At 48.1% G+C, this 25103-nt stretch overlaps 4 protein-coding genes across 4 annotated transcripts; 3 read left to right on the top strand and 1 right to left on the bottom strand.

The window, feature by feature from the left end:
* Positions 1-4: 4 nt before the first annotated feature.
* LOC135805587 (uncharacterized) lies at positions 5-11084 on the top strand. Its single transcript, XM_065319649.1, has 8 exons — positions 5-289; positions 382-975; positions 4539-4630; positions 6373-6413; positions 6718-6744; positions 7276-7344; positions 7825-7945; positions 8898-11084. The coding sequence occupies exons 2-8, from the start codon at positions 406-408 to the stop codon at positions 9913-9915; spliced, it is 1938 nt and encodes a 645-aa protein (XP_065175721.1). The 5' UTR covers positions 5-289; positions 382-405; the 3' UTR covers positions 9916-11084.
* Positions 11085-12359: 1275 nt separating this feature from the next.
* LOC135805588 (histone chaperone asf1a-A-like) lies at positions 12360-17509 on the top strand. Its single transcript, XM_065319650.1, has 4 exons — positions 12360-12632; positions 14112-14227; positions 14556-14732; positions 16568-17509. Exons 1-4 carry the CDS (start codon positions 12524-12526, stop codon positions 16742-16744), a joined length of 579 nt encoding a protein of 192 aa, XP_065175722.1. The 5' UTR covers positions 12360-12523; the 3' UTR covers positions 16745-17509.
* Positions 17510-18749: 1240 nt separating this feature from the next.
* On the bottom strand, positions 18750-20348 carry LOC135805589 (uncharacterized). Its single transcript, XM_065319651.1, has one exon. The coding sequence runs from the start codon at positions 19938-19940 to the stop codon at positions 18951-18953; it is 990 nt and encodes a 329-aa protein (XP_065175723.1). The 5' UTR covers positions 19941-20348; the 3' UTR covers positions 18750-18950.
* Positions 20349-20519: 171 nt separating this feature from the next.
* On the top strand, positions 20520-22843 carry LOC135805590 (uncharacterized). Its single transcript, XM_065319652.1, has one exon. It carries the CDS (start codon positions 20627-20629, stop codon positions 21626-21628), a length of 1002 nt encoding a protein of 333 aa, XP_065175724.1. The 5' UTR covers positions 20520-20626; the 3' UTR covers positions 21629-22843.
* The last annotated feature ends 2260 nt before the right edge of the window (positions 22844-25103 follow it).

A 25103-nucleotide genomic window follows, 5' to 3' on the forward strand; every position in this document is an offset into this window, starting at 1 on the left:
ACAACAAAAAAGCACCGTCTTGCCTTGTGTGCACATGTGCCAATGTTCAACGATCGTGTCTTTTTTGGTCTGCATGACGTTCCGTTGTATGTGTCGCTGAAATATTATCTTGTCGTTCTCTCCAAGTAGTTCTAACTCTTATGCGTTGAAAAAATCAAGTGCTGCTGAGCTGCAAGCAGTCCAGACTGGCTGTCAAATTGTTGTGACAGTGAGAAGGACGATCGCGTCGTATACGTATATCGTAGTCGATTTGATCAGCGTGGCGGACACAACTGAAACTGTCAGAAAGGTTGGTTGTCAGGGCCAAATGTTTGCTGACGATACAACCTGTCCTGAACACTAAGTATGTATGTGCGATTCTTGTGATTTCATTCCGTTCAGGGCTGTTCAGTACGTGCAAGCGAAATGTTGCAAATGCCAGCTGCAGACGGCGCTGTTGACGCTGCTGCTTCTACAACACTGCCACTGAGTCCTAGCGCTGAGCGTCCAGAACCTGGGCGAGATGCAACAGAACTGACCAGTCTCAACTGGCTGCAGAATATCACCGTGCCGGTTCTACCAGCTTTGCCAGATATCGACACCAATCCACCCGCACCCGCACCCACAGCCACATCATCAGACACAAGAAAACAACCTCGAGCATCCAGCAGTAAGCAGAAACCGAAAAAACAAGATGACACGGTGGATAAGCCCCTGGTCGAGCAGCTGGACGTTGCAAAATTGGAATGCAAGCCTCCTCGCAAACGCAGTACGCAAGATACAAGCGGGAAGCCCCCATACTCTTTCGCCTCGCTTATTTTCATGGCGATTGAAGCATCTGCGAGCAAATGCTTGCCAGTGAAAGACGTCTATACGTGGATCGTGGCCCATTTCCCCTACTACCGCAGCGCCCAACAGGCATGGAAGAACTCGGTTCGTCACAACCTGTCGCTGAACAAATGCTTCAAGAAGAAAGGTGATGATGCTGATTGCAAGGTGAGAAAACTGTAACATAGTTGCTAAGTAGTGCCATTAGGCACCCTTCTATGATCTAGTGCGTTTCACTAATACTTGGCAAATCTATCGCCTAGCCGTGCATTTTAGAAAGCAGTTACTAGCATGCAGTGCTTTGTACCGGCTTTTACACGTACACGTGAACACTCAGTGGATAGAGAGTGCGTGGGACTGGCTTCGCAAATTCGGCACCTTTGGCTTTGAAAGCGGCGCGTGTACGTACGTGTACGATCCGAGTATGTTTCTGGCCTGGCCACGCCACATGTGTACCAGCTCTCACCAACCTGTCACTTGTTGTGAGGAGACGCGCTATGCAATTTCCGTTGGGATGGTTGTGCATGGAGCCTTGGAGGTTTCACCTGGTTGCCACCTCAAGTGGTACGTACACTGGCCTGCCTGAGTCCAAAGGCACAGTGCAGGCTAGCTACTAGTAATACATGTCATGTAGACTGGCTGAGTCATACTGTGACAATCTGACACTTCAACCTCATTGTTCCTTGTGAGTAGTGCTGAGTTGGACAAACTAGTGCCCCTGTTTGCTATGGACTGATTGACTGTATCTTACTTTTTACTGATGCATGTACTTGCACTGCAGGCGCGTAATGCTGTATCACTGTATCGCAAACTTTTAAAGGGGAAGTTAAGGCTAAAATCAAAATGTCACCAGTTGTAGTCTTCGGGGTGCTGAGTCGAATGGTCTTGGTCCGAGAAAGCTGAGACGCTCCCTTCCTACTTGAATCCCAAACGAACTCGCGCACTTCCACCGAAACTGGGTGACTGCGCCCTACTAGATGGGGATTTGTATGCAAAATGTCACTGAAAGCGCCATTTCGTTCTTATAAAAGCACGGATGACCGCGATTGGCCCATAATTATGTTTGTAGTCTTTTGGACGCTGAGTCGACTGGTTTTGGTCCGAAAAGGCTGCGATGCAGCGTTCCTCCTTTATTCCCAATCGAACATGGTTGAACAAGCGGTCACGTGCTCCTGGGTGCCCAAATCACCTGGTCACCACGCCAGCAGGCGACAACTTTCACACCAAGGTTCAACTCGAGTGACAGGACTGCACCCAAAAAAGGTCAAACAGGCTAGTAAGTTGTACCCTGCAGGCACGGTGACCAGGTGACTGGTATACGCAGGAGCACGTGACCGCTTGTTCAACCATGTTCGATTGGGAATAAAGGAGGAACGCTGCATCGCAGCCTTTTCGGACCAAAACCAGTCGACTCAGCGTCCAAAAGACTACAACATATGGGCCAATAGCGGTCATCCGTGCTTTTATAAGAACGAAATGGCGCTTTTAGTGACATTTTGCATACAAATCCTCATCTAGTAGGGCGCAGTCGCCCAGTTTCGGTGGAAGTGTGCGAGTTCGATTGGGGTTCAAGTAGCAAGGGAGCGTCTCAGCTTCCTCGGACCACGACCATTCGACTCAGCACCCCGAAGACTTCAACTGGTGAAATTTTGATTTTAGCCTTAACTTCCCCTTTAATTAAAACGCCCGACCCCAGGACAAAAAGTATCGCAACGTGATTGAATGCATGTGTCAATGCGCATGCCGGACTTGTGCTGGTGCTTCATACATGTACATGTGCATGTTGCCATTGTTGGTACCTTTTTGCAAGCGGCGTAAAACAGCAGCCGGGCTTAGTTCGAGTCCGTCATGAGCACTAGGTGCGAGTGCATTGTACGTGGCGGCGCTGGGTGCGTGTGAAGCAGGGAGTAGTGAATACCGATAGTTTAGTACTTGAAGTACTCCCTGATGTGAAGCGACTACGATGCATGGTTGTTGGAGCTTGCTGCTCCTGGCCATTTGAGGAAAAATAAGGCATGTTTTTTTTACAGATGTCAGAGCCTCCAGCAAAATGGTTGTGAGCATCAGCCGATAGTAGTTCAAGATCAAAGGAGAATGATGTATGGTCTGCTGTATCAGATTCACTGAATTCTTCTGAGATGCGCCATTGGCTTGATGCCTGCTTGAAGCCTGATCCAAATGTCGAACATGGACCTGGTTCTGATTTCAGTTTAGCCCATAGGAGCTGGCTGAGCCAGTATCCTTGGCTGCAATACTGTATAAGCCCGTAATAAGGCCCTGGGCGGAAACGTTAGTGAAGGTCGAGATGCCAGGGAACACTGCAGCCGGCTGAGTAGCCGCTGCTCAGCTTGTGACTTGTTCGACAACACCTGGGGCTTGGCACTTGGGTGGGTCTATGGAATACTGACAGTTACACGGCTTCCATCGGAGGATATCGATTTGCTGGTGATGGCCTCAGCTCTCAGGTCATCAGCTGATGGGGTCTCCATTTCAGGGTTGCTGGTGCCCACTGACTCGACACTCCAGAAATTCCCGGCTACTTCTACCAAACGCTCGTCCGATGATGGTTGTGTTGCTGCTGTCACCGGCTGGTGCTGCTGGCTTCCTGGGCTGAAACATACCCAGCCAAGTGGGTGAGGCGAGCGATTGGAGCTCCCTGGCCCTCTGCATGCCTCTCCTCCAGGTTAGGGTGAAGATCAATAGTGTTGAGGCCAGTCAGTGCATCGACATTACCAGTGACCTCTGGAAAGTCGATGTCATGCAGATAGGGCCAGTTACTCTTCTGGGCATTCCAGTCAACATGAGGCAACTATGATGTTACTGCGGGTAGCACCCACACACTCAGCTTAGCCTTGGTGGTGCCATTCTGTGCCTCTATATCGATCGTCACATGCTCACGCATTGCTGGTGTCTCTTTGCCACCGACCACAGAGGTGAAGAGTCACTTTCTCGGCCCATGTGCGTTTAGTGCTGTGGCGACTGACTGCTTTACATAGCGTAGGCAGGATCCACAAGTGCTGTGCCCTCAACATGTGCGCCTCCACAACTGAAGACCACAGGCACTATCATGAATGACTCCAGAACACCATCGCTACTCTCTGATGGTGGACTGATGGCCGGTGCGCAATGCGTAGCTGAATGCTCGGTGTTGACAGAATCTGGCGTCTGGTGACGGTCGTTGTCTGTTTCTGGCTTCTGCCGGCAGTCGCTGTGAAGCAAATAATTGTGATGCTTCCAGTTGCACTTGTCACGCGGCTTTGCCTGGTAAGCTATGGCACAGTGACCCGATTCAAAGCATAGAGCACATCATGTCATGTGTCTCGGTTGGCTCTAGTGCAGTGTTCCATCCCTTGACACCAGCAGCCAGTCATCAGTCTTGGGCTTCGATCAACCACCGACAGCAATTTGTTGTAGTTCTCAATTAGTTCTCAATCCGTGCTACTCGCACTCCTGAAGGGATCAGTTAACCCTTATCCCGAAATCTCAATCTGAGTGCCTGTGTCTCTGTGACCCGGTCGGCATAGTTCACCCTGTGCCCGGACCGAGCGGCAACAGCTTGGTGGCCAGCAATGAAGCCGCTTTGACAGAGCCGCGACCCCGTCGCTCACTTGCTTTCCCTGCTGTTGGTGAAATGAAAACGTTCTGCACCAAAGCGGTAAGCTTATACTGCCTTTGTATTCTGACTTGTGACACCCTCTTTCCCCCTCCTCTCTTTACTCTCTTCTCTACAGTCGTCGTCAAAGGGATCCCTCTGGATTGTTCACCCGGAGAGCCGGGACGTCCTGTTGCAGCAGGTGAAGAGGACCGGTGCCATACAGGCTGGGTTAGTGATACAGCCCCTCTTCCCTAGGCCCCTCTTCCCTAAGCCCTTCTTCTCTAAACCCCTCTCCCCTGAGCCCCTCTCCCCTGAGCCCCTCTCCCCTAAGCCCCTCTTCCCTAAGCCCCTCTCCCCTAAGCCTCTCTTCCCTAAGCCCCTCTTCCCCAAGCCCCTCTCCCCTAAGCCCCTCTTCTCAAAGCCCCTCTTCCCTAAGGCCCTCTTCCCTAAGCCCCTCTTCCCTAAGCCCCTCTTCCCTATCTGTAGGGTAGCACTGCTGCAGGGCATGCACTCTTACAATTGCTGTGTCTGCACGTAGCACGTCTTTAAGAACTCTCTCAGCTTGCTGTGTAGCTACCTAGCTGTTTCTTAGCTTTTCTGAGTGTTGATGTGAGTGCGATGGTGGTACAGTGTCTGAGTGCCTGAGTGTTGATTTGAGTGCAATGGTGGTACAGTGTCTGAGTGCCTGAGTGTTGATGTGAGTGTGATGGTGGTGCAGTGTCTGAGTGCGTGTGTGTTGATGTGAGCGTGATGGTGGTGCAGTGTCTGAGTGTTGATGTGAGCGTAATGGTGGTGCAGTGTCTGAGTGTTGATGTGAGCGTGATGGTGGTGCAGTGTCTGAGTGTTGGTTTGAGCGTGATGGTGGTGCAGTGTCTGAGTGTTGATGTGAGCGTAATGGTGGTGCAGTGTCTGAGTGTTGATGTGAGCGTGATGGTGGTGCAGTGTCTGAGTGTTGATGTGAGCGTGATGGTGGTGCAGTGTCTGAGTGTTGATGTGAGCATGATGGTGGTGCAGTGTCTGAGTGTTGATGTGAGCGTGATGGTGGTGCAGTGTCTGAGTGTTGATGTGAGCGTTATGGTGGTGCAGTGTCTGAGTGTTGATGTGAGCGTGATGGTGGTGCAGTGTCTGAGTGTTGATGTGAGCGTGATGGTGGTGCAGTGTCTGAGTGTTGATGTGAGCGTGATGGTGGTGCAGTGTCTGAGTGTTGATGTGAGCGTGATGGTGGTGCAGTGTCTGAGTGTTGATGTGAGCGTGATGGTGGTGCAGTGTCTGAGTGTTGATGTGAGCGTGATGGTGGTGCAGTGTCTGAGTGTTGATGTGAGCGTGATTGTGGTGCAGTGTCTGAGTGTTGATGTGAGCGTGATGGTGGTGCAGTGTCTGAGTGTTGATGTGAGCGTGATTGTGGTGCAGTGTCTGAGTGTTGATGTGAGCGTGATGGTGGTGCAGTGTCTGAGTGTTGATGTGAGCGTGATGGTGGTGCAGTGTCTGAGTGTTGATGTGAGCGTGATTGTGGTGCAGTGTCTGAGTGTTGATGTGAGCGTGATGGTGGTGCAGTGTCTGAGTGTTGATGTGAGCGTGATTGTGGTGCAGTGTCTGAGTGTTGATGTGAGCGTGATGGTGGTGCAGTGTCTGAGTGTTGATGTGAGCGTGATGGTGGTGCAGTGTCTGAGTGTTGATGTGAGCGTGATGGTGGTGCAGTGTCTGAGTGTTGATGTGAGCGTAATGGTGGTGCAGTGTCTGAGTGTTGATGTGAGTGTGATGGTGGTGCAGTGTCTGAGTGTTGATGTGAGCGTGATGGTGGTACAGTGTCTGAGTGTTGATGTGAGCGTGATGGTGGTGCAGTGTACAGTGTACAGCTACACGGTGCTCTACCTGAGTCAGAAGGAAGCCGAGGATATGCAGCAGAGTGCGGCGGCACTGCGTGTTAAATTGGTTGCTTATTTCTACTTTTGTTGCTTGCCGTTGTACAGGCTATCCCGTACTGTGGGGAATTCGAAAGGTTTCTGGGCAGGTAAGATACTCAGTACTGAAGGGCAGACCTTTTGAGTGCGCTTCTAGTGATCGGTCCCTGGTGCTTGTAATGATTTGTTTTGTCAGGCCAAACATTGTTCATGTATATTTGCAGTGTTTTGTGAGTGATTGCCTCCGAGGCCAGCTACTACGCAATCTCCTCAGGAAGAACACACCACTTTCCACTGCACGCTCCGCACAAATGTTGCGAACAGGCGGCCATAAGACAGGCATCCAATGCACTGAACTAATCTGTCACCGTGTGCTTACCTTAGCTGTCTTTGGCTTTGTTGGTGTGTTTTCAGACTCACTGAAAGGATCTGGCTACTGTGGTAGGTTGACCTATGGTGTACGCTTGTGAATATATGTAACACATGTATGTACACACACGGACATACGCATTACGCACCCACAAACACATGCACACGTGCACACGCCAACGCGTGCATGAACACACGAACAAACGTATACATGCACACGCGCACGCACACACACACACACACACACACACACACTTGTACTTGCTCACTGCCAAAACTGGTCACGTGGATCTCCCCGGGAGAGGGGAGCGAGACTCGAAAGGAATCTTGGAAAGATGACTCAATTGGCTATTGAACCGCCCAACGGCCACACACGCACATGCACACATGCACACATGTGTGCATGTGCATGTGTACCCCTCCCAACGCACATGCACAAGCATTCCCATGCAGCGGCAAGCGAGCGTTCCGCCCTTTAAAGTGGCCGTGCAAGTAGCCGGTTTTTCATGGCAAGAGAGACGTATAGTGCCCACTCCCAGAAACTATCATGTCTTAGTGTTCTTGATTTTGTGTTCTGCTTGACTCTTCTATTGTCCAATGAAGGTGATGATGAATCAGAGGTAATTGAAGCTCTGTGCGGTATTGATGATGAAGATGAAGAGCGGATACAATGTAAGTAGGGGTGGACGTGTGTTGTGTGAAAGCAGTCTGTTATTTATTTTATTTAAAAAGACGCTTACTAGTAGCTTTGATGAAATACGAGCATTGATTCAAATCAATAATTTTGCTTCTTTTCAAAAGAATCAGATGTGATTACACAAGATGATTCAGCCGCTAGTCGATATTTGCCGTCTCATTGAGTGACTAAATTAGAAATTCTTTATCTGAACATACCGGAGATTGAGTGGATAATAAGCAAAGTGGTGCCGGGAACGGTGAAACCCAAACATGTCAGGTCTGGGCAGTACTGTTTCGAAGTTAGCTTTTTAAAACTACCCTATCCGTACGATACTGATAAATCTATCGACTTCGGATGTAACATATTTATTGGTGTGGCTGAAGGACTGGATCTGTTGTTCTCCTTGTGGAGAAGGGCTCATGACTTCTTGCTGTCGTTTTCTGTTTTTGATGTGTTTGCTATTGGTAAAACAGTGCGACCCCGGTCCAAATCCTGCCCACCTCGCCTCAACGACAGCACCAAGATTCCATCGTGGATGGTCAAGATGCGGCTCTCGCCGTACATGGCTGCCAACACAACACGCCGGATCATCAGGTCGGTGCAGACACGTGACTTTGCATGTGACATTAGTGCCTGTGTGTGAAACTGGAGAGCGGTGAAAGCCGGGCAGGGCCGGGCAGGGCATGGGCAGGGCATGGGCAGGGCATGGGCAGGGCAGGGCATGGGTTCTTCTTGCTGTACATGTACTGTAAAACGGGAATTTTCGCTGGTGTAATATTTTCGGTATTTCGCGAAATCAACTGTTCGGTAGCGCAAAAATTTCGGTAAGCCGGTTTTCCAGATCCAGAAATTCATTTTGCACACTGTGTGGCATGGCATGGTTGAATTTTAGGTCGTGCTTTATTTTAGGTACATATTACTGTACCAGCACCGAAGTTGTACCGAAGTTACCGGAAATAAATCTCTGCTGAGATTTTCCGGTTTTACAGTACGTGAAGGTGCATGCAGAGGAGAAGCTTGCACTCGTGTTCTCTTGAGGTGATTTGCTGTACAATACTCAATAGCTTATCAAGTCGGCACAGTGTTCATAGAGGAGAGCAGCCGCTGCTGCTGCGTTCTTTGCTTGTGTCCTCAGGTTACAGCAGTATTCTCTTCGCATGTTCATGCTCTAAAATACTCTCCTAATTCAGTGATTCATCCGCCTGAAGGACTGAAAAGGGAAAAAAGCAGTCTGAAGAAAAGGATTGGCTCTCACCCCAGGACTCGAACCAGGGACCCTCGCTTCAGTATAAGCCAGCGATGCTCTAACCACTGAGCTATGGTGCACTAGCAGCTGTCTTATTAGCAGCGACTGTTCAAGACTTCGACGTATCTGATTTGGTGACTGAAGGAGTATTTTGCGGCTCCTCGCTAGGAAAGTACAATCCTGCGAATTCAATATGCTGGTGTGTGCCTATGTCATGTCATTTGTATGTATACATTATATATGCACCGCTTTAGAGTTTGACGCCATGTTTCATGTACAACTATTGCCCTCTCTTTCCAGGTCCAATCGTGTCCTGTACAGTGGAGATGCTAGTGGTGACAGTAGCATGCCGCATGACCATAGCAAAACAGCTGGATTGCCGTCAACACGTGGAATTGCACGGCCAAGCCAGTTGACACGAGCAGCCATGACCAGCAGCAGTAGCAGCAACAACTGCAGCAGCGGCGGCAGCAGCAGCAGCTGCAACACAAGTCCAGTTCTCGGTAGCAGTACCAGTATGAGAAGCAGTGCTGCAGTCTGTCAGCCCAATGGAGCTGACGAATTTGACAATGACAGTGATGATGCTGATATGCCAACACTAATCAGTGACCATCGACCGCCTTCGAAACCCGCCGCCAGGCACCGTGCTATTGATGTTAGAAACACGGCCAATTCCGCATCTCCGGACGAACATAGTGAGGAGGAACGGAACGCTGCCAACAATCTTATCTCCTTACTTAATGCTGCCCATGTGCCAGAGAGTCCCGATGTCCAGAAAAAGAAACGGCCCCGATCGAAACGAAAATCCCAAGCAGCAGCATCATCATCAGCCTCTGGGAGGGGAGAACCCAAAGCGAAGCGGCTATGCGAGCCGCCGGACGAGCCCACAGAGTTGCAGATGCCCGTAGCCAACACGTCTTCTCACAGCCGAGCAAAGTCCAATACAGCCAAGCAGGCTCGCTACTTGGAAGGAGTGGAGAACGGCTCCGTCGGAGTTCGCCGGGGCAGTCGCAAGTCCATCAAGAGCTCCGAGTCAGCCTTCTCGAATGTAGCATTCAAACTTCCAACGAAGCCAAAGCGTAAGAAATCAATGGAGGTGGTTACCCTAGAAGTAGCGTGTGAAGCAGAGATGCCAAACACACTGGGCCTGAATGAAGAGATAGTGCATGTGGCTAATGGTGTTGCTGTGCTACATGCTGACAACATTGTAGATATGGACAGCCTTGGTGCATTAGTGCAGAAAAGCACTTACGAAGAGTATGACACCGAGGCAGTCATAATGGGGGTGCCGTCACCCTCGCTCTATAGCAAGGCTTGAATGTGTGTAGGCAGCGGTGGTTCACCGGTGGTGGTGGTGTGTATGTGTGTATGTGTTGCGTGTGTGCGTGCGTGCGTGCGCACATGTGTGTGCATGTGTGTGTGTGTGTATGTGTGTGGGTGTGCGCACGTGTGTGTGTGTGTGTGTGTGTGTGTGTGTGTGTGTATGTGTGTGTGTGTGTTTGCTCGCGCGTGAGCGAGTGTGTGCGTATGCGCACTCATGTTTGTGTCCAAAACACTCCCGCCTGTGCATGTTCTCAATCTGTCTGGTCAGATGAGCAATCTCATGTTTCTGTTCGCCTTGTGTTGACAACTGGACTCGACCTGACCTTATTTGAAAATACAAACTAACTTAGTAAGAACACTCAGTCAAGTCAGTTGGCAGGTAGCACAAGCTCCAATGTTGTTCAGAGCAGTCACTCTATTATGTTCTTAACAAATAATTCAAATCTGTCACGAATGGACAGCCATAGGATTTTTATAAGCACTAGAACCTTACAAGCCCCGGATCACGTTGCATCCATCACATTGGTCATCTCCCAAACTTATTATGTCTTCTTGGCGTCTTGTTTTTTTTGTTGATTTTAGATAGTCACCAGTGGTGGAACTTTCTTGTTATTATCTGCCCCTCAAACAAATTTTGTAATTTTAGGTTTAGATTGGAAAATCATCACCGTTCAATGCTGGACTACACTTAGGCTTATTGCTATTTTTAGTCTCGTAGCTTTTTTTGCTCTTTTTGAAATTGTTGTGACTAGTGCCCTTTACTCCTCCATAGTCTCTCTGTCAGATTGTGCTGCGCTGATGAGCCCACGAAACAGTTCTGTCCGCAGATTGAGGAGTCTGTCTGTTAGAAGATCGTCTACAGTGACTCGACGTGTGTTTTCTCTGTGCCTTTGGGCTATAGACTCGTGCACGTGGAAAGTACCAGCTATACTGCATGGCTCGGTTCCACTGCACTGAGTCTAACTGCACATAACACAACGCGTGTGTTCGTTATTCCCACACCATGGCATTGTTTACAGTGCTGAATAAACAAAATGAGTGAAGTCAAGAGTACCGGTACATAAACCGGTTTATGTACTCTTGGTGAAGTTCATTGCATTCGGCCTTCTTATTATCGTTTATTTCAACTTGTTTTGGTTTGTTTGATTTGTCGGCGCGGCGGTACATACTGTTAGTGTCCATGTGTTTGTGTGTGTGTGTGGGGGGGGGGGGGGGGGGAGTAGCTGAAATAATCAAGGGCCCAAGCACACACCCAAGGATGATTGTACGCGTGTGCGCACAGTGCGGTGCGTCTAGGTGGCCATGAAGTCTAAACCCTAGCCTAGGTCAGTGGAGCTCCCTGAACCTCACCACCACTGCCACGATTCAGGTTACTAGTATGCGTGCTTCCCCTAGCTGCATCTCATGTTTGGCATATAAGTGGTCTTTGTAAAAACACACACACACACGGCTCACACGTTCACACACCATTGGACGCCCATTGCCGGAGGCGATGATAGCGATGCTACGGCAGAAGCCATAGCAGCTTGTGCTGGGATTGCACCATTCAACAGCTTGCAAGGCTGAAGAATTGACCGCCACTATTCAGCCTGGTCTACACCACACAGCTATGAAGTGGCTTTTTCTGGCCACGAGTGAATCCCTACTTTTTGGTCTTTTTTTTCAATTTTTGTCCCGCACACACATCATACCACATACTCCGGCATGCACTGGCTGTTGGTAACCAGTGTACTAACCACCCAGGAGAATGAACACACACACACACACACATACGTCGCTGGTGTTTTTTGATACCATGGCATACAGTCAACTTCGCTAATAACGACTTCGGATATAACGACAATTCGCGAATACCGACAACATTTCCATGCCCAGAGCAAAGTCCCTTCCAACTGTAATACATAATGAGACTTCGGGTATAACGACACTTCGCGAATAAGGACACTTTTTTGATGCCCCGCCGAGTGTCGTTATAAGCGAAGTTGACTGTATTGATAATTGCAGCAGGGAGTCCAAGTCATGTACTACTCTGTGCATGCAAAGGGTGTCCGAGTCATCAAAAAAATTTGACCGGACTCCCTGATCATGGCTGATGTACATGTAAATTGTACATGTCATTGTAGTATTCAGTGTTCACTACACAAAATCTAAAATAGTAATAGCAATGGAACTACCACTTGTACTACATGTACATACCAAACTAGTGCATGCAGCTCACAGCAGGGTTTCATAAACAGTTATTATTTCAGGGTTTTTATAATAATTATTATAATTAATTTTTATTCAAAACGTCAATTGCGTCCATCTAAACAAAACCGCGCGAAAGTGTTTTCAAAGGCGCCCGGCCCGCGGCCCGGCCGGGCGCGGGCAGCTTTCCCGCGATTTTCTTTCTCACTCAAATGACTGATGACGTGACGCAAATGCCTGAGTGAACAGTTCTTTTCCTTTCTGTGATAGGATCACATTCGATATTCACAACGTGTGTTCATTCTGCTTGCTCTTTTTGGTTGAAGGTCAGGCACGATCTCGAGTAAGAAGTTATATGTAGCAATTTCAACTGACTGCCTGTGCTCTGCGAGAAAACAGCACTTGAACCCCAGAACATGGCTAAAGTGCAGGTCACCAATGTGATGGTTTTGGATAACCCGTCACCCTTTCTCAACCCGTTCCAATTCCAGATAACTTTCGAGAGCATAGAAAACCTGGATGACGGTAGGTGAAGCGTGGTGATTTACTTGCGTTGTATTTTTGAGTGGTACTGTTCATGTGTCGTTGCTCAAGCATTTCTAATTGAGAAATTTCATATAGAAATTCCTATTCAGATTTGATGATTTTTTTCAAATACAGCATACGAATCATCCTGTTGAAATCGCGTACCGTATTGGCAGCGGCAATGTTATAGCAATGGCGCATGGGCTAATATTAATAACGATTGTGTCCGGGTGTTCTTCAGTTCATTGTAGTGATATTTTTGTAGTGATGGTGTATTATGTCGGGGGTGGGGGTGGGGGGGGGGGGGGGGGGGGGGCTACATTAAATTTTATAGTTTTTTTGTGTATGCAGTGCGCATGTGCCTCACCGGTGCACCCATATTGTGTCAGAGCTGCAGTTATGAATTTGCAGTCTGCATTTAGAACGCAACACTACTATACTTCTAGAGGCTTGTATGACCCAGTTCACAGTTCACATTCGATGTAACGCTAACGGTACGGCGTGTAAGAGCCTATCGGGAAGACTGGGGCGAATTTTAAAATTTGGTACGATTCGTACGAAACAACAAAAAGTTGCTGTTGTGATTTTCAACGCCGATCAGCGCCAGTCATAAGGCACGGCCCGTGACAGGTTGACTTTCGACCCTAATTTCTTGTTTTTCGGGACTTCTTTTCACATTACCTGTATTAATTTATCCTCAAGTAAAGTGGAAACACATTCACAATACCAGTTTGTCCTCAAGACCAAAAGTGGCCATGAACTTACTTTGTGCCATTCTAATAATAGCCATGTAAAATGATAAAGCAGTTCACCTGATACATTCCAGGACTGCCCCTACATCCCTAGCTTACAGATTTACTGAAAATCGCAACGCCTTCCTCGGATAATGCTTGATGTGCAGAAACCCATGGAAAATGGTGAAATTTAGCGCAGGCACGGTTCACAATTTTCCAAGGGGACAGTGTGAGGTAGACAAGGGCGGGGGCTTTTACACACCTGCGCATGCACATGCTTCACCCTGGCCCATACAGTACGAGGTTGTGTGTGTGTGTGGGGGGGGGGGGGGGGTCCACGAGAGAAATTAGGAAATTCTGGGCGTATCATTCCGAGTGTTTCAGGCCTACATCACCGAGTACAGTGCATGCGTACACGCAGACCGAGCTCTCGGGCATGCGACTGCACGGAACCTGAACAGTTTATAAACCAGTCTGTCAGTTTGTGACAAGTCTGGTAAACACGGGGTCTTCAGCTTCCTCACACCCTCCCCCACTCCCACCATTCCTCTAGCCATGGTGAGTTTGACTTTGGTGCAGCCGACGGCCCGTGTCACAAGCTGCAGTGGGTATGCTCCCAGTCCTTGCAAATAGCATACACACACATATGCACACAACATCCTTCCAGTTGGCCAAGCCAATGTGTACTATTGCTGAGCGCCGCCCTGCATGTCTGTATTGTATTTGTCACCTGTCCTTCTTGTAGATCTTGAGTGGAAAATTATTTATGTCGGATCAGCAGAGAGCGAGGATCAAGATCAAGTTCTAGATTCCGTGCTGGTCGGGCCCATTACAGCTGGCCAGCACATGTTTGTCTTTCAGGTATGCTGCGCACGGCTGTGTATTGTCGTTTCTTGTTCTCTTTTTTTGTAGCACATATAACTGTTAGTGTCTGCAACAAAGGGAATGTCAGTTTTTTACTACTATATACAGCAGTCATGTATGCCACAGCACTGACTGGCGACATTCGACCCCTGGCGCCTTTTCTGCGCACCGAGTTTAGCCACTCATAGCGCCCTGAGCCGCATCACTTGGCTCAGTGTATGCCTTTATCGTGATCACGGGTCGTAGAATGCAGTCGTAGAATGCAGTTTTTCAGCCTTGGCTGCGTACAGATAATTGTGACGGTGATCTGTATTCTCCTGCTCAGGCGAACGCACCGAACCCGGAGTTGATCCCATCGGCCGACCTGCTTGGCGTGACGGTAGTCTTGTTGACCTGCTCATTCCGCCACAAGGAGTTTGTGCGAGTCGGCTACTATCTGAATAACGAATACTTAGACCCGGAGATGCGTGAGAATCCGCCGGCCGCAGTCAACGTGCAGGAGGTGAGTCGCACACTGTCTGCATCCGTGTAGTAAACCATGCACAGGCTATTGGAGCTGGTGTCTGAGATAATTAATTTGTCTTTCGTTCTCATCGTAGATAAATGGATAAGCCACGGCTGTTCGCGCACGGACATCTAACAATATGGAGTCGTTCAGTACGATTTACGTAACGCGGTACAAACCTCATGAATACGATGGGAGTTTGCGTTTTGGGATGAAACTCATGTCACTCTCCGTGTGGTTCCACGTTTCGCAAGTCAAACCAGGATTTATTATTTGAAAGCGCTCGAGCGAGATACTCAATATCCAGACAATTTGAGAGAGAAGGAAGGTAAAAGGAACTCCTGCCATGGTCAACCAGCATCCTGACCTTTTCGAACCTCTCCAAGCTATCCCTGGTAGTCTGGATATTGACGCACACACTGATTTTCAGCTTCTCCTCGTCGGGATCACGGGTGCAACTTTCAAATTTGCCGATATGCACTCGAACAAACGCACAATTGGATCTACATCACAATTTCGGGGCTATCTGTGTGCTTGCTGCCTTTTTCAGCATTAGTGAGGTTTTGCATTCCGAATTTCGGTTCGGCGCTCTTCGGTCATTTGTCGAACATCAAAATGTCAAATTTTCGCACCAACGTTTGTTTTGCAAGTCGAAAATGATGTGTTTTCATTTCGTGAGCCCTAGCATCAGCAACGTCCTGTCCCGTGCTCCTATTCTTGCTGATTCCAACGAACTTTGATCGCCCTAAGAGCCGAGGGCCAGACCTGTCTCCTCAGTCGCCTCAGAAAAACCAACTCCATGGCCAAGTCAAATTTTAGGAGTATCGCCATAGTCTTTTCAGCCACACAGATGACGGTGAGGACACTCCAGGCGAAAGAGAGTAGACAAGCAGTGGAGGAGCAATCAGAAGTAGCTGACGACGCTGATGTCGCCAAAGACGCCTGGGAAGCGATGCCGAGATAAGAAATCTCTTTGAATAAATCACGCGCTAGCGCGCTTCTACAGAAAATTCATCCGAAAAATATTTTCGGCAAAGTGAGCTTTTTCCGAACAAACATGCCGAATCTTCGCGTGCATTTTCGACCTCGCTCCCGCGTGCCGAATCTTTTTGCCGAATTTCGGAATGCAAAACCTCGCTAATACCCCACATGTCTACTGGGCAGTTTCCACCAGGCCTCGGCCTCCTGGACTCAACAGCGACTCCAGAGCCATGCCATCTGTCCCCTAAATCGCATGAAAAGGTAGCTCAGCATCGCACGCACGGGACCTGAAGTTTGTGCACGGTACGTGATGAAACTTGGTGAAGATAGCCAGAAGATAGTCCTCTACCTGGGAAAACTGAAAGCTAGACTGGGAAAACTTCTGAAAGGGCTTCTTGAGGCAGGCATGTCAACGATGAATCAAGGAACGAGCGAGAAAGAAGGCTTGACTTGTGCAACGCGGAACAAACTGTTCTTGCGAGGAAGTTGGCCATGTGAGGTACCAGTGGAAAGCTAGTTTCAAGAGGAACACGGAATACCTATTTTCCGGGTAAACTTGGCCTGGTAGCTTTCTAAGTCGAGCGAAAACCACAGCGAAATCGGCTGCTGAGAATTTGAAAATTCAAATTTCCTTGCCGATCCAGCCCAATCGAGACTTTTGGCTGCCATCTTGTTAAATGTCCAAATTTCGCGAAAAAAACAGCCGTGAAGCAGCAGGTGATGTTGCTTCTTTTTTTTTCGTTCTCATTTGTGGAACTTTTCATTGTACTGCTGGGCTTGCTTTTAGAATCCGTGCAATGATTCTTTCTTCTTTCTTTCTTTGAAACGTTTCTGCATTTTTCTTGTCTTAGATCCAAAGGAATATTCTGACATCTAATCCACGTGTGACGCGGTTCAAGATCAACTGGGATGAACAGCCCTGCAAGGCGGCAGCAGGAGCCTGCGGTGGAAATGGAAATGGAAATGGATGCGGCATGCCTGTGGTTGTGAGTGATGAGCAACTGCTAAACGGTGAAGATACCAGATAAGCCGTGTGGGAAAGATTCTCCTGGCGGTCGGACTTTGGTCAGTTTATCACTGTCCTGCTGGCCTGCATTATTGCAAAGCTCTTCTCCTTTGCTTGCTGCCGCTTCGTTTTCGTAACACGGTATTTGGTACTTAGTGCTGTTGCCTGCATGCGCTGCACTGCTCAACACCACTCCGTATAGCTGTACATATCGGCTGCTCGCTGCGGCTTGGGTCTGCAGACCGTGGCACTCCGCCACCCCGCAGTACCGGTTCTGTGCCCCCTGTTGTCGCTGCCGCCGCCCGCTCATCTCCAAACAGTCCAAGCCCACGCGCTGTCTGCTAGTCCTGATTAGTCCGGATGGTCTGCACTGAAGGCGGACACGTCACTGAACACGTATTACTCTGTGAATAGTTCTGTACAGTATCATGAAACATATCCTAAAACATAAGCGATGCTAAAACATTAAACCTTGACGACTCACGAAAACTCACCATACTTGAACATCAAGCATCAGGTCATCATTGTTTTGTTTTTTAAATGACCCCTTTCTTTATCTATGTGTCCTCTCTCCCAATCTTGTCTTCGTTTCACTTCTTCTAGTCCTAGTGGCAGTGGCTGTTTTAGTTTTATATTCTCCCAGCTTAGCTTGGGCTCGGTATGCACGGCGATAATGATGGTTCTTCTTTGATCCTTGACGTTTTTTAATAGTGAATGCTGGAAAGCTAGTATATTTTCATTGTTCTACATCACATGTGTTTGATGAAGACGAGTCCGGTGCCAGGGAGTGATTTCCGGTGTGATGTGTTGCAATGATGCCAACATGGCCGTTTAAGCTGGTGGTATGTGCACCTCTGCGTCCACATTGCGCGAATAGCTTTCCAAGGCGACGGTGACGTTTTCTTGTTGTTTTGTTTGATCCATCGTGAATCATTCAAGAGACGCTACACTGTAAATGAATCATGATAAGTAGTAATGCCGAGCAGATCGGAAGAGAGCGCACACTCTGGTATCTGGGGTGTCAAGCACTATTATGTGCATGTGACATGAGATCAGGTAGCAAGAACCCCCGCATCAGGCAGTAGCACAACACCAACATCGTTACTAGTATACTGCTCCCTGCCTGAATCCAAGAGTAACAATCATGACCCAGAGTATGCAAACTCTGCAGTTGGTCTGGCCCATGGTGGAATTTTTTCGATGTCAACTTTCTTTCCAAAACACGTGTTGCACAAAGAAAAATGTGCTGGAGCGGGTGGGTGCCAACCAGGGAGTCGGGTATTTGATGACTCCCTGGTGCCCACCTTCATCACGGGTTAGTTTTTTTTGCAGTTTTCAAAACGAAAATTTTAACATTTTCTCCCGCTGCTGTAGACTGAGAGCTTTTCAGATCACAGTGCATACTCGGCAGACGTGAAACCTGGCCAAGTTCACGCGGCCATGTATGGACTCGTCGTAGTGCATGCCTCGTACAGTACAGCTCGTGATCTGCAGAAAAGAGTACACCAACAAAAACTCCGCCATGGGCCAGACCAAGTGGAGCTCCACACCCTGGTTCACACGTATTGCACTCTTGCTGAAACAGATGGGACCGTTCACCTGGCAGCTAGTCTCAGCAAAGCTCCATACAGTAGAATCATGCGTCCAAGAACATTGCTTCCAAGGGGTTAGCCGGGTATTCTTATTTTTCAGCAATCTGGCTGCGTTCTTATACTGTTATAGCACGTTCTTCGGAGAAACCATTATGTATCTCAAAAGCTGCCGGAAAACCAACAACGCCGCTGTTAACTTTAGGCTGTGGCGTTCTTAGCATTTCAGGTTGGACGTTCTTTGGCTCCACGTTCTTCGGCGCGCGACTCTACTGTATGACTCGTGCCACAGTGTAAAAACTCAAACTTGCCGTCAGCGGCTATGCAAAAGACTGCACAAAATACTGGCACACGAGTGACGTGACTCACAACTTGACACCCTAAATATCCGATCTAGGCTGTCCCAGAACAGTGCTGTAAAGCATGGCCGGATTGCAGTGGAAGTTACCTGCTCAGTGCTTTTGTTTTCATTCACAAGTTGGAGTACTGATAAAAAATAATCTGATAAAACCCTGAGAGTTGTTCCAAAACTGGAGTAGATATTTGTAATAGTCCAAATGTGCATGGCAATGTTGTGACCACTTCAATCATCTTTCCTATCCAGTCTTGTTTTGTTATTGATTTTTACTGGTGCTCACTCTAGCTTCCGCCGTCAGCAGTAATATATGTGGCCTGTAATTTCTCCAGAAGCCATGTGCCTGACATGACGGGATCGTATTTGGCCGGATTTTCAGCACTGCAGCATGTGGGTAAGCATTCCACCTTCACATCCATGTTGGAATCGAAGAAGAGGGGGATGCTGTAGCGCTCCCGGCCAGTCGTGTTCAGCACACGGTGATTCGTGCTGCGAAACAGGCCGTTTGTCCAGTGCTCGAGCATGTCGGCAATATTGACGATGAACGCCCTTTCAAGCGGGTAAACATCCACCCACTCGCCATCCGGCCACTGGATTTGTAAGCCAGGAACATCATCCGTCTTCAGCAGCGTCATCATGCCATAGTCTGTGTGCTCACCGCATGCGTAGAGGCCAGCATCTGTGTCCGATAGCGTTGCGTCGTAGTGCAGCAAGCGGGCAGTCGCCACGCTATCCGTGTAGTGCTCAACAAAGAAAGTCGGCTCCAACTCCAAGGCCAATGCCAGCACCCGCAGTAGCCGCATCCCCGCGTCGAACATGCCTTCGAAATAGTTCAGCATAGTCTGTTTGAAGCCAGGCAAGGTTGCCTCTTCCGGCCACACGTTCGGTCGATGAAACGGACGCTCTGGCGTAGCTATGGCTTTGTCAGGACTGCGCTCTTGGCTAAACTCGAACGACTCTTTCGTCCCACCAGTAGTCTGCTTCACGGGGTCGACAGTTTCCTCTCCCATGCCATAGTAACCCTTTAGCAAGACGCCGCTGGCACATTTCTGCTTTTCCTCCAGTGGCTGCGAGAAAAACCTCTCCGACTGCTTGAACGTATCAGCAATCAGGTCATCAGATACGCCATGGTTGACGATGTAGAAGAAACCAAACGTTATGCATGCTTCTCTCAGAGCTGCAGCAGCCTTATGCTCGTCCAAGCTCAGATCAATAATTGGCAATTTCCTTTCGCCAGCAGGAGCAGCTCCGTTCTCTGACCTGCAGTCTTCCATTATGGTACCACCGTTGGCACCAACACTACTGTATTTGGTTACATGAGCATGCACTTGTTGTGAATCTGTACAGAGCAGCTGTCCCCGTTGTCTTCTTCGAGTTTGACTGAATTGAGGCGGACCACAGCGCGACAACACCGATTCCGCGTTTGTTCTTTGGCTGGAGAGCTAGCCACTAACGTTTATCAGTATCACCGCGAGTCCATACTAGTACTAGTAGATTTTTACTCTTGCTAGTCTTGGTATCACCATATCCGGCACTACCATACGCACACGCAACGATTCTAAAAATTGGAATATTTTAATATTCCATTTCTTCGAACATCATGAGCAGTTTCAAAATGTTGAATTGAAGGACGCTTCACGCAGCTTCATCTTGAATCGTTTGCAGGCAACCTGCCTAGGCTACACTCAAGAGAGCACTGCATTTCACATTTCTCATGTGTGAAATGCAGTGCTCTCTTGACTCTTGTGTAGACTGTAGGCAGGTTGCCTGCATCATGTGCATGCAAACGATTCAATCATGAGCAGTATCAATTTTCAACAAATGATTTATAATAATATTATGTTTACTCTCTTGCAGTCTCTGCTCATTATTTCGGTATTTCACACTCACAGCGTTCTTATGTTGTGGAGACACAAATCAGAGGAAGGGTGGTCGTTTCAGCTGCTCTTGACGAGAGAAAATGGAAGAAGTCGAACGGTCCGGCATGGCATGCGTTGATGCGGCACGTGTACATGCAGCTAGTGAAGAAAAGAAGCTACCCGTGATCGACTTGAGCTGTGATGAACACACTGCAGCAGCCGTTCTTAGAGATGCGTGCATCAAGTTTGGCTTCTTCTACATTGTAAACCACGGCGTTGCTGAGGAGTTCTTCGACGAGGTTTTTCAACAAGCCAAGCTGTTCTTCGGTCAGGCGACCAAAGACAAGGAGAAATGTGCAGCGGACAGGAGGATCTCTTTCAAAGGCTATCATGGTTTTGGTAACGAGACAGTGGACCCAGAAAAGCAGACACGTGGTGGTACCAAAGAAGCGTACCATGTGGGTGTGGAGGTGAGTGCTGAGGATGCAGTTGCTGCAGGCAGGCCGTATGAGCCGAACCTGTGGCCAGATGCAGAGAAATTGACCGAATTTCGGGACGTGATGCTCCGCTACTACGAGAGAACGCTAGAGGCATGCTATCGAGTGCTCCGGATTGTGGCACTGGCATTGGATCTGGACGTTGAGTTCTTCCGCCCGCTGTGCACCAAGCATAACTCCATCCTAAGGTTTCTGCATTATGACCAGACCATTTCAGACCCGGCTAGCGGTATTTTTGCATGTGGAGAGCACTGCGACTACGGCGTGATCACTTTGCTCAAGACCGACGAGGTTCCTGGCCTGCAAATACAGTGGGAGAGTGGCGAGTGGACGGATGTGGACTATGTGAAGGGAGCATACATTGTGAACATCGGTGACTTGTTGGAGCATTGGACGAACGACTTGTTTCGCAGCACCAAGCACCGTGTGCTGAACATGAGCGGCAAGGAACGATACAGCATTCCGTTCTTCTGCGAGATTAACTCTGACGCTGTTGTCCAGTGCCTTCCGTCGTGCTGCAGTACCGATAAACCTGCAAAGTATGATCCTGTGAGCGCAGGAGACTATCTCACCATGAAGCTTAGCAAGACATATAAGCCACCATAATCCTACTATCAGAATCATGTGTCACGTTGCGTACATTCCAACCCACCAGGGAGCCTGTGCTGTATGTCGGCCATTCAAAGGTATAGTTTCACTGCTGTCTAGCTTACTGGTCATGGCAAATCTGTATCTATCCCACCGATTTGTAGCTGTGGCCCGTTGGTGTGAGTATTTTGAGTGACGGATGCACACAATTTATTTGTTTTCTCCGAGTTTGCTTTCAGTGGAGTCGACTGTATCTACCGTTATATTAAATTTTAACAAATCTTATAGCTGAGATTTGAGGAAAAGCCTTTTAAGGACAGGTATAAAAGAGAGGAAGGTCAATCGGCGCAGGAGAATGGTACAACCACACAAATTCAAACGGCATTGATACTTACAGCCTCGCGGGACAGAGAGTTGGAGACAGTCACATTTCTCTGATGCTCAAGTAAAGCCCATGTAGCAGCAGCAGCATGCAGCCTCAGCAGTTGATGTTACAAGCAAACCTGCTTTTCCCACGAGGATAAGCAAGCTATCATAAGTATTTCTTAACATGCTAAGCCCAATATCATGACTGGATAAGCATGGCTATAGGCTGTCCAATCAATGGCAGCCGGTTTTGAACAGCTTTATTATTATCCTTGATTCTTTCTGGCCACCTTGATATTATAATTATATACTGGTTGATATCCCAAGTCTGGCTGCAAACTAGAATGCACTGTGACACTTAGTCCAAGTAAGTTGTTTATTTGTTGTGGGGCCACGAGAGTCAATGGCGATATCACTACCTTGAATTGCCCACCGGAACCTAGCTTGGTGCTAGCATGGCATTGCCCACGGGAACCTAGCTTGGTGCTAGCATGGAATTGCCTCTACCGCTAAGATTAGGAGTTTATCTGTTTATGGACAGGCCTGATGATTTCATGTGTGCCACTTTGCTGGCTAGTCTGTATTGGTTGCTGGCTAGTCTGTATTGGTTGCTGGTGTCACTGCACTGTCACTGGTTGCTGACGAACTGCAGTGCTGCTCAATGAAGTCAGATCCGACCAGCGCAGGTTTGAACTCGAACCTCATGATTCGCAGGCAAGCCTACGAATACAAACCAGTCAGCTATGCGTTGGCGCACTGGTAATACAGTCAGTATCGCTTATAGCGTTGGTCTTTGATTTTGAGCATTTTATCACTATGAAATTGCAATTTTATCACTATAAGCGATATAATTATTACTATGACCGATACTGCGTGTACTGTATACGAGTGGGGTATCAAAAGACTCAGCGCGCCGTGCACATACACACTGCATAGTTGGTTGCAGCGTAGAGGTCTACATCCTGTGTACTCCTACTTTGAGAAATGCACCCTATCATGCCCATGCAGCCAAGGCTCCTGACACACATCGTCAGCATATCATCACAATGGAGGTATTTTGGACACCTGATACTACAAGTAGAACTCACGAAACAACACTGGGCAAAATTTTCACAAAGAAGTAACTTCCTGTTCGCCTCTAGCTCTGCGGCTCTGATCTGACACCACTTGATTCCACACAAATAATTTGATCACCGTGGCGATACATTACCATGATTAGGCCGAGTAAAAAAAATTACTAGATGATCGTCCTTTTTTTTGGAAAAATCGGGGAGGGCGGGAGGATTTTATTTTTATTTTTTTACTTTTTACCCTCTCATGCACACAGTGTACACAACAACATCAAGGTTTTTTTTCTCTTTTTTCTTTTTTTTTCTTTTTTTCTTTTTCTTTCTTCAGCAGATCGATACTGACGTTGTGATATACTAGTAGTATGTGGTCCATATAGTAAAGAAAGTATTAAACAAAGCGTGCACATGTTTCCTGCATCCGCGATCGGTAAAAAACCAACGATTTCGGCAAAAACTCACGATTTAAAAAATAAAATATTAAGGGGGCGCTGACAAAAACTGGGGCGGACGGGGACGATCATCTAGCTTTTTTTTTTACTTGGCCTTACATAGACGATTATTAGCAAGAGTAGATAAACAAGAGTGTGCAACTCGCGGCTGGGTTGGCCCACGGCGGAATTTTTTGTTGACGTAATCTTTCCGACGACGCACGCACTGCGAGCCTTTTGGAGAGTTTTCCCTCGTGCACTTGGCTGGGCTTTACACTACAACTTACTTACAAGGTCGGTGCCCAGCACGTGCTCTCACACTGCTCTGCGGCAGAATCCGCGTTTCTCTGAAAAAAGGTGACGTAAACAAAAAATTCCGCCGTGGGCGCGGGGTATCTGCAGATTGTGCAGGAGAGATGCGGAGTTGCACACTCTTGTTTATCTACTCTTGTTATTAGTATACGCGGAACTGTGATACATGTACTTAAGTATGGCAAATGATTGAAATGAAAATAAATTATTTGAGAAGTAATAGTTGATCACCATCGATGCATCAGGGAGTCGTCGGTCTATACGACTCCCTGATCACCATACACGGCCGGCTGTCAAGAAGCGGCAACTTAGAAAGATGGCGTCGGTTCGAGATGGCATGGTAACCGCGCACGTGCCGTGGTCCGTGACTTGCTCATGTATGCACGCAAATGCAAGTCACAAACTGACAAAGATCGTCTTTGCATTTGGAGAAAATATCTTCGACTCTCTTTGGAGGTTGGCGAGGTTTGCCTAATCTTTACTTGATTGCGATGCCGGTATGTCCTCTCAATAATTAGAACAAAGAGAGCTGATGATCGCTTCAATGCTGAGCAGAAGTAACAATCAACTCTCCTCATGTCCTCAGTGCCAAAGGCAGACGACTGCAATTCCACAACGCTCATTTCACGATGATGGAAACAATAATCGTGTACGAGTACTAGTACACACTTGGACCATTTGGTCATCCCTATTCTAGCCGCTAGTCCGTCCAGCAAGCAGATATTGACTATTACGATAAGTACAACTGCGTGAACGAGGGCTCACCCAGCAAATTCAATTCAAGACGTGACTCCAGTCAAGAATTAGGGTCTTTACTCGAGAACTTCACAAATACAGGTCAAGGCACCCCACAAAACTGATAGATGGCACGAACGAAAGACAAATAGGCTAGACAAAGTGTCCCAAGTGATTGAAAACAGCAGATCTACCAAATAAGACAGCTACATGTGCCTAAACATCGATTCCCATACAGTAGAGAGTAGTATCAGGCAGAATGAAAGCCTCGGAAGTGCACAAATACAGCCACGACCGCCACAAAAATTGGACGACCGCCACAAAAAAATTCTCATTGCTCTACCTCCTTGAAGGGTGAAAGTTACCAGTTATCCTATAGCGATGTCAGTTTATGCCTGTTGGAACCCCCCACAGCCCGCACGAAAAAAAAAAAAAAAAAATTTCACGGTTCGCGTGAGACTCGGCTGGAAGCCGGGTTTTCCGCATCCGTAGGAACGCCACCACCCTTCAAGGATCAAGGCGCAGATGCAGCTCCTAAAGCGGTGGGAGGTGAGTAGATCAGCTCACCAGCAAGTGGTCAAA

This window comes from Sycon ciliatum, chromosome 1, assembly GCF_964019385.1.
Source record: "Sycon ciliatum chromosome 1, ocSycCili1.1, whole genome shotgun sequence".
NCBI lineage: Eukaryota > Metazoa > Porifera > Calcarea > Leucosolenida > Sycettidae > Sycon > Sycon ciliatum.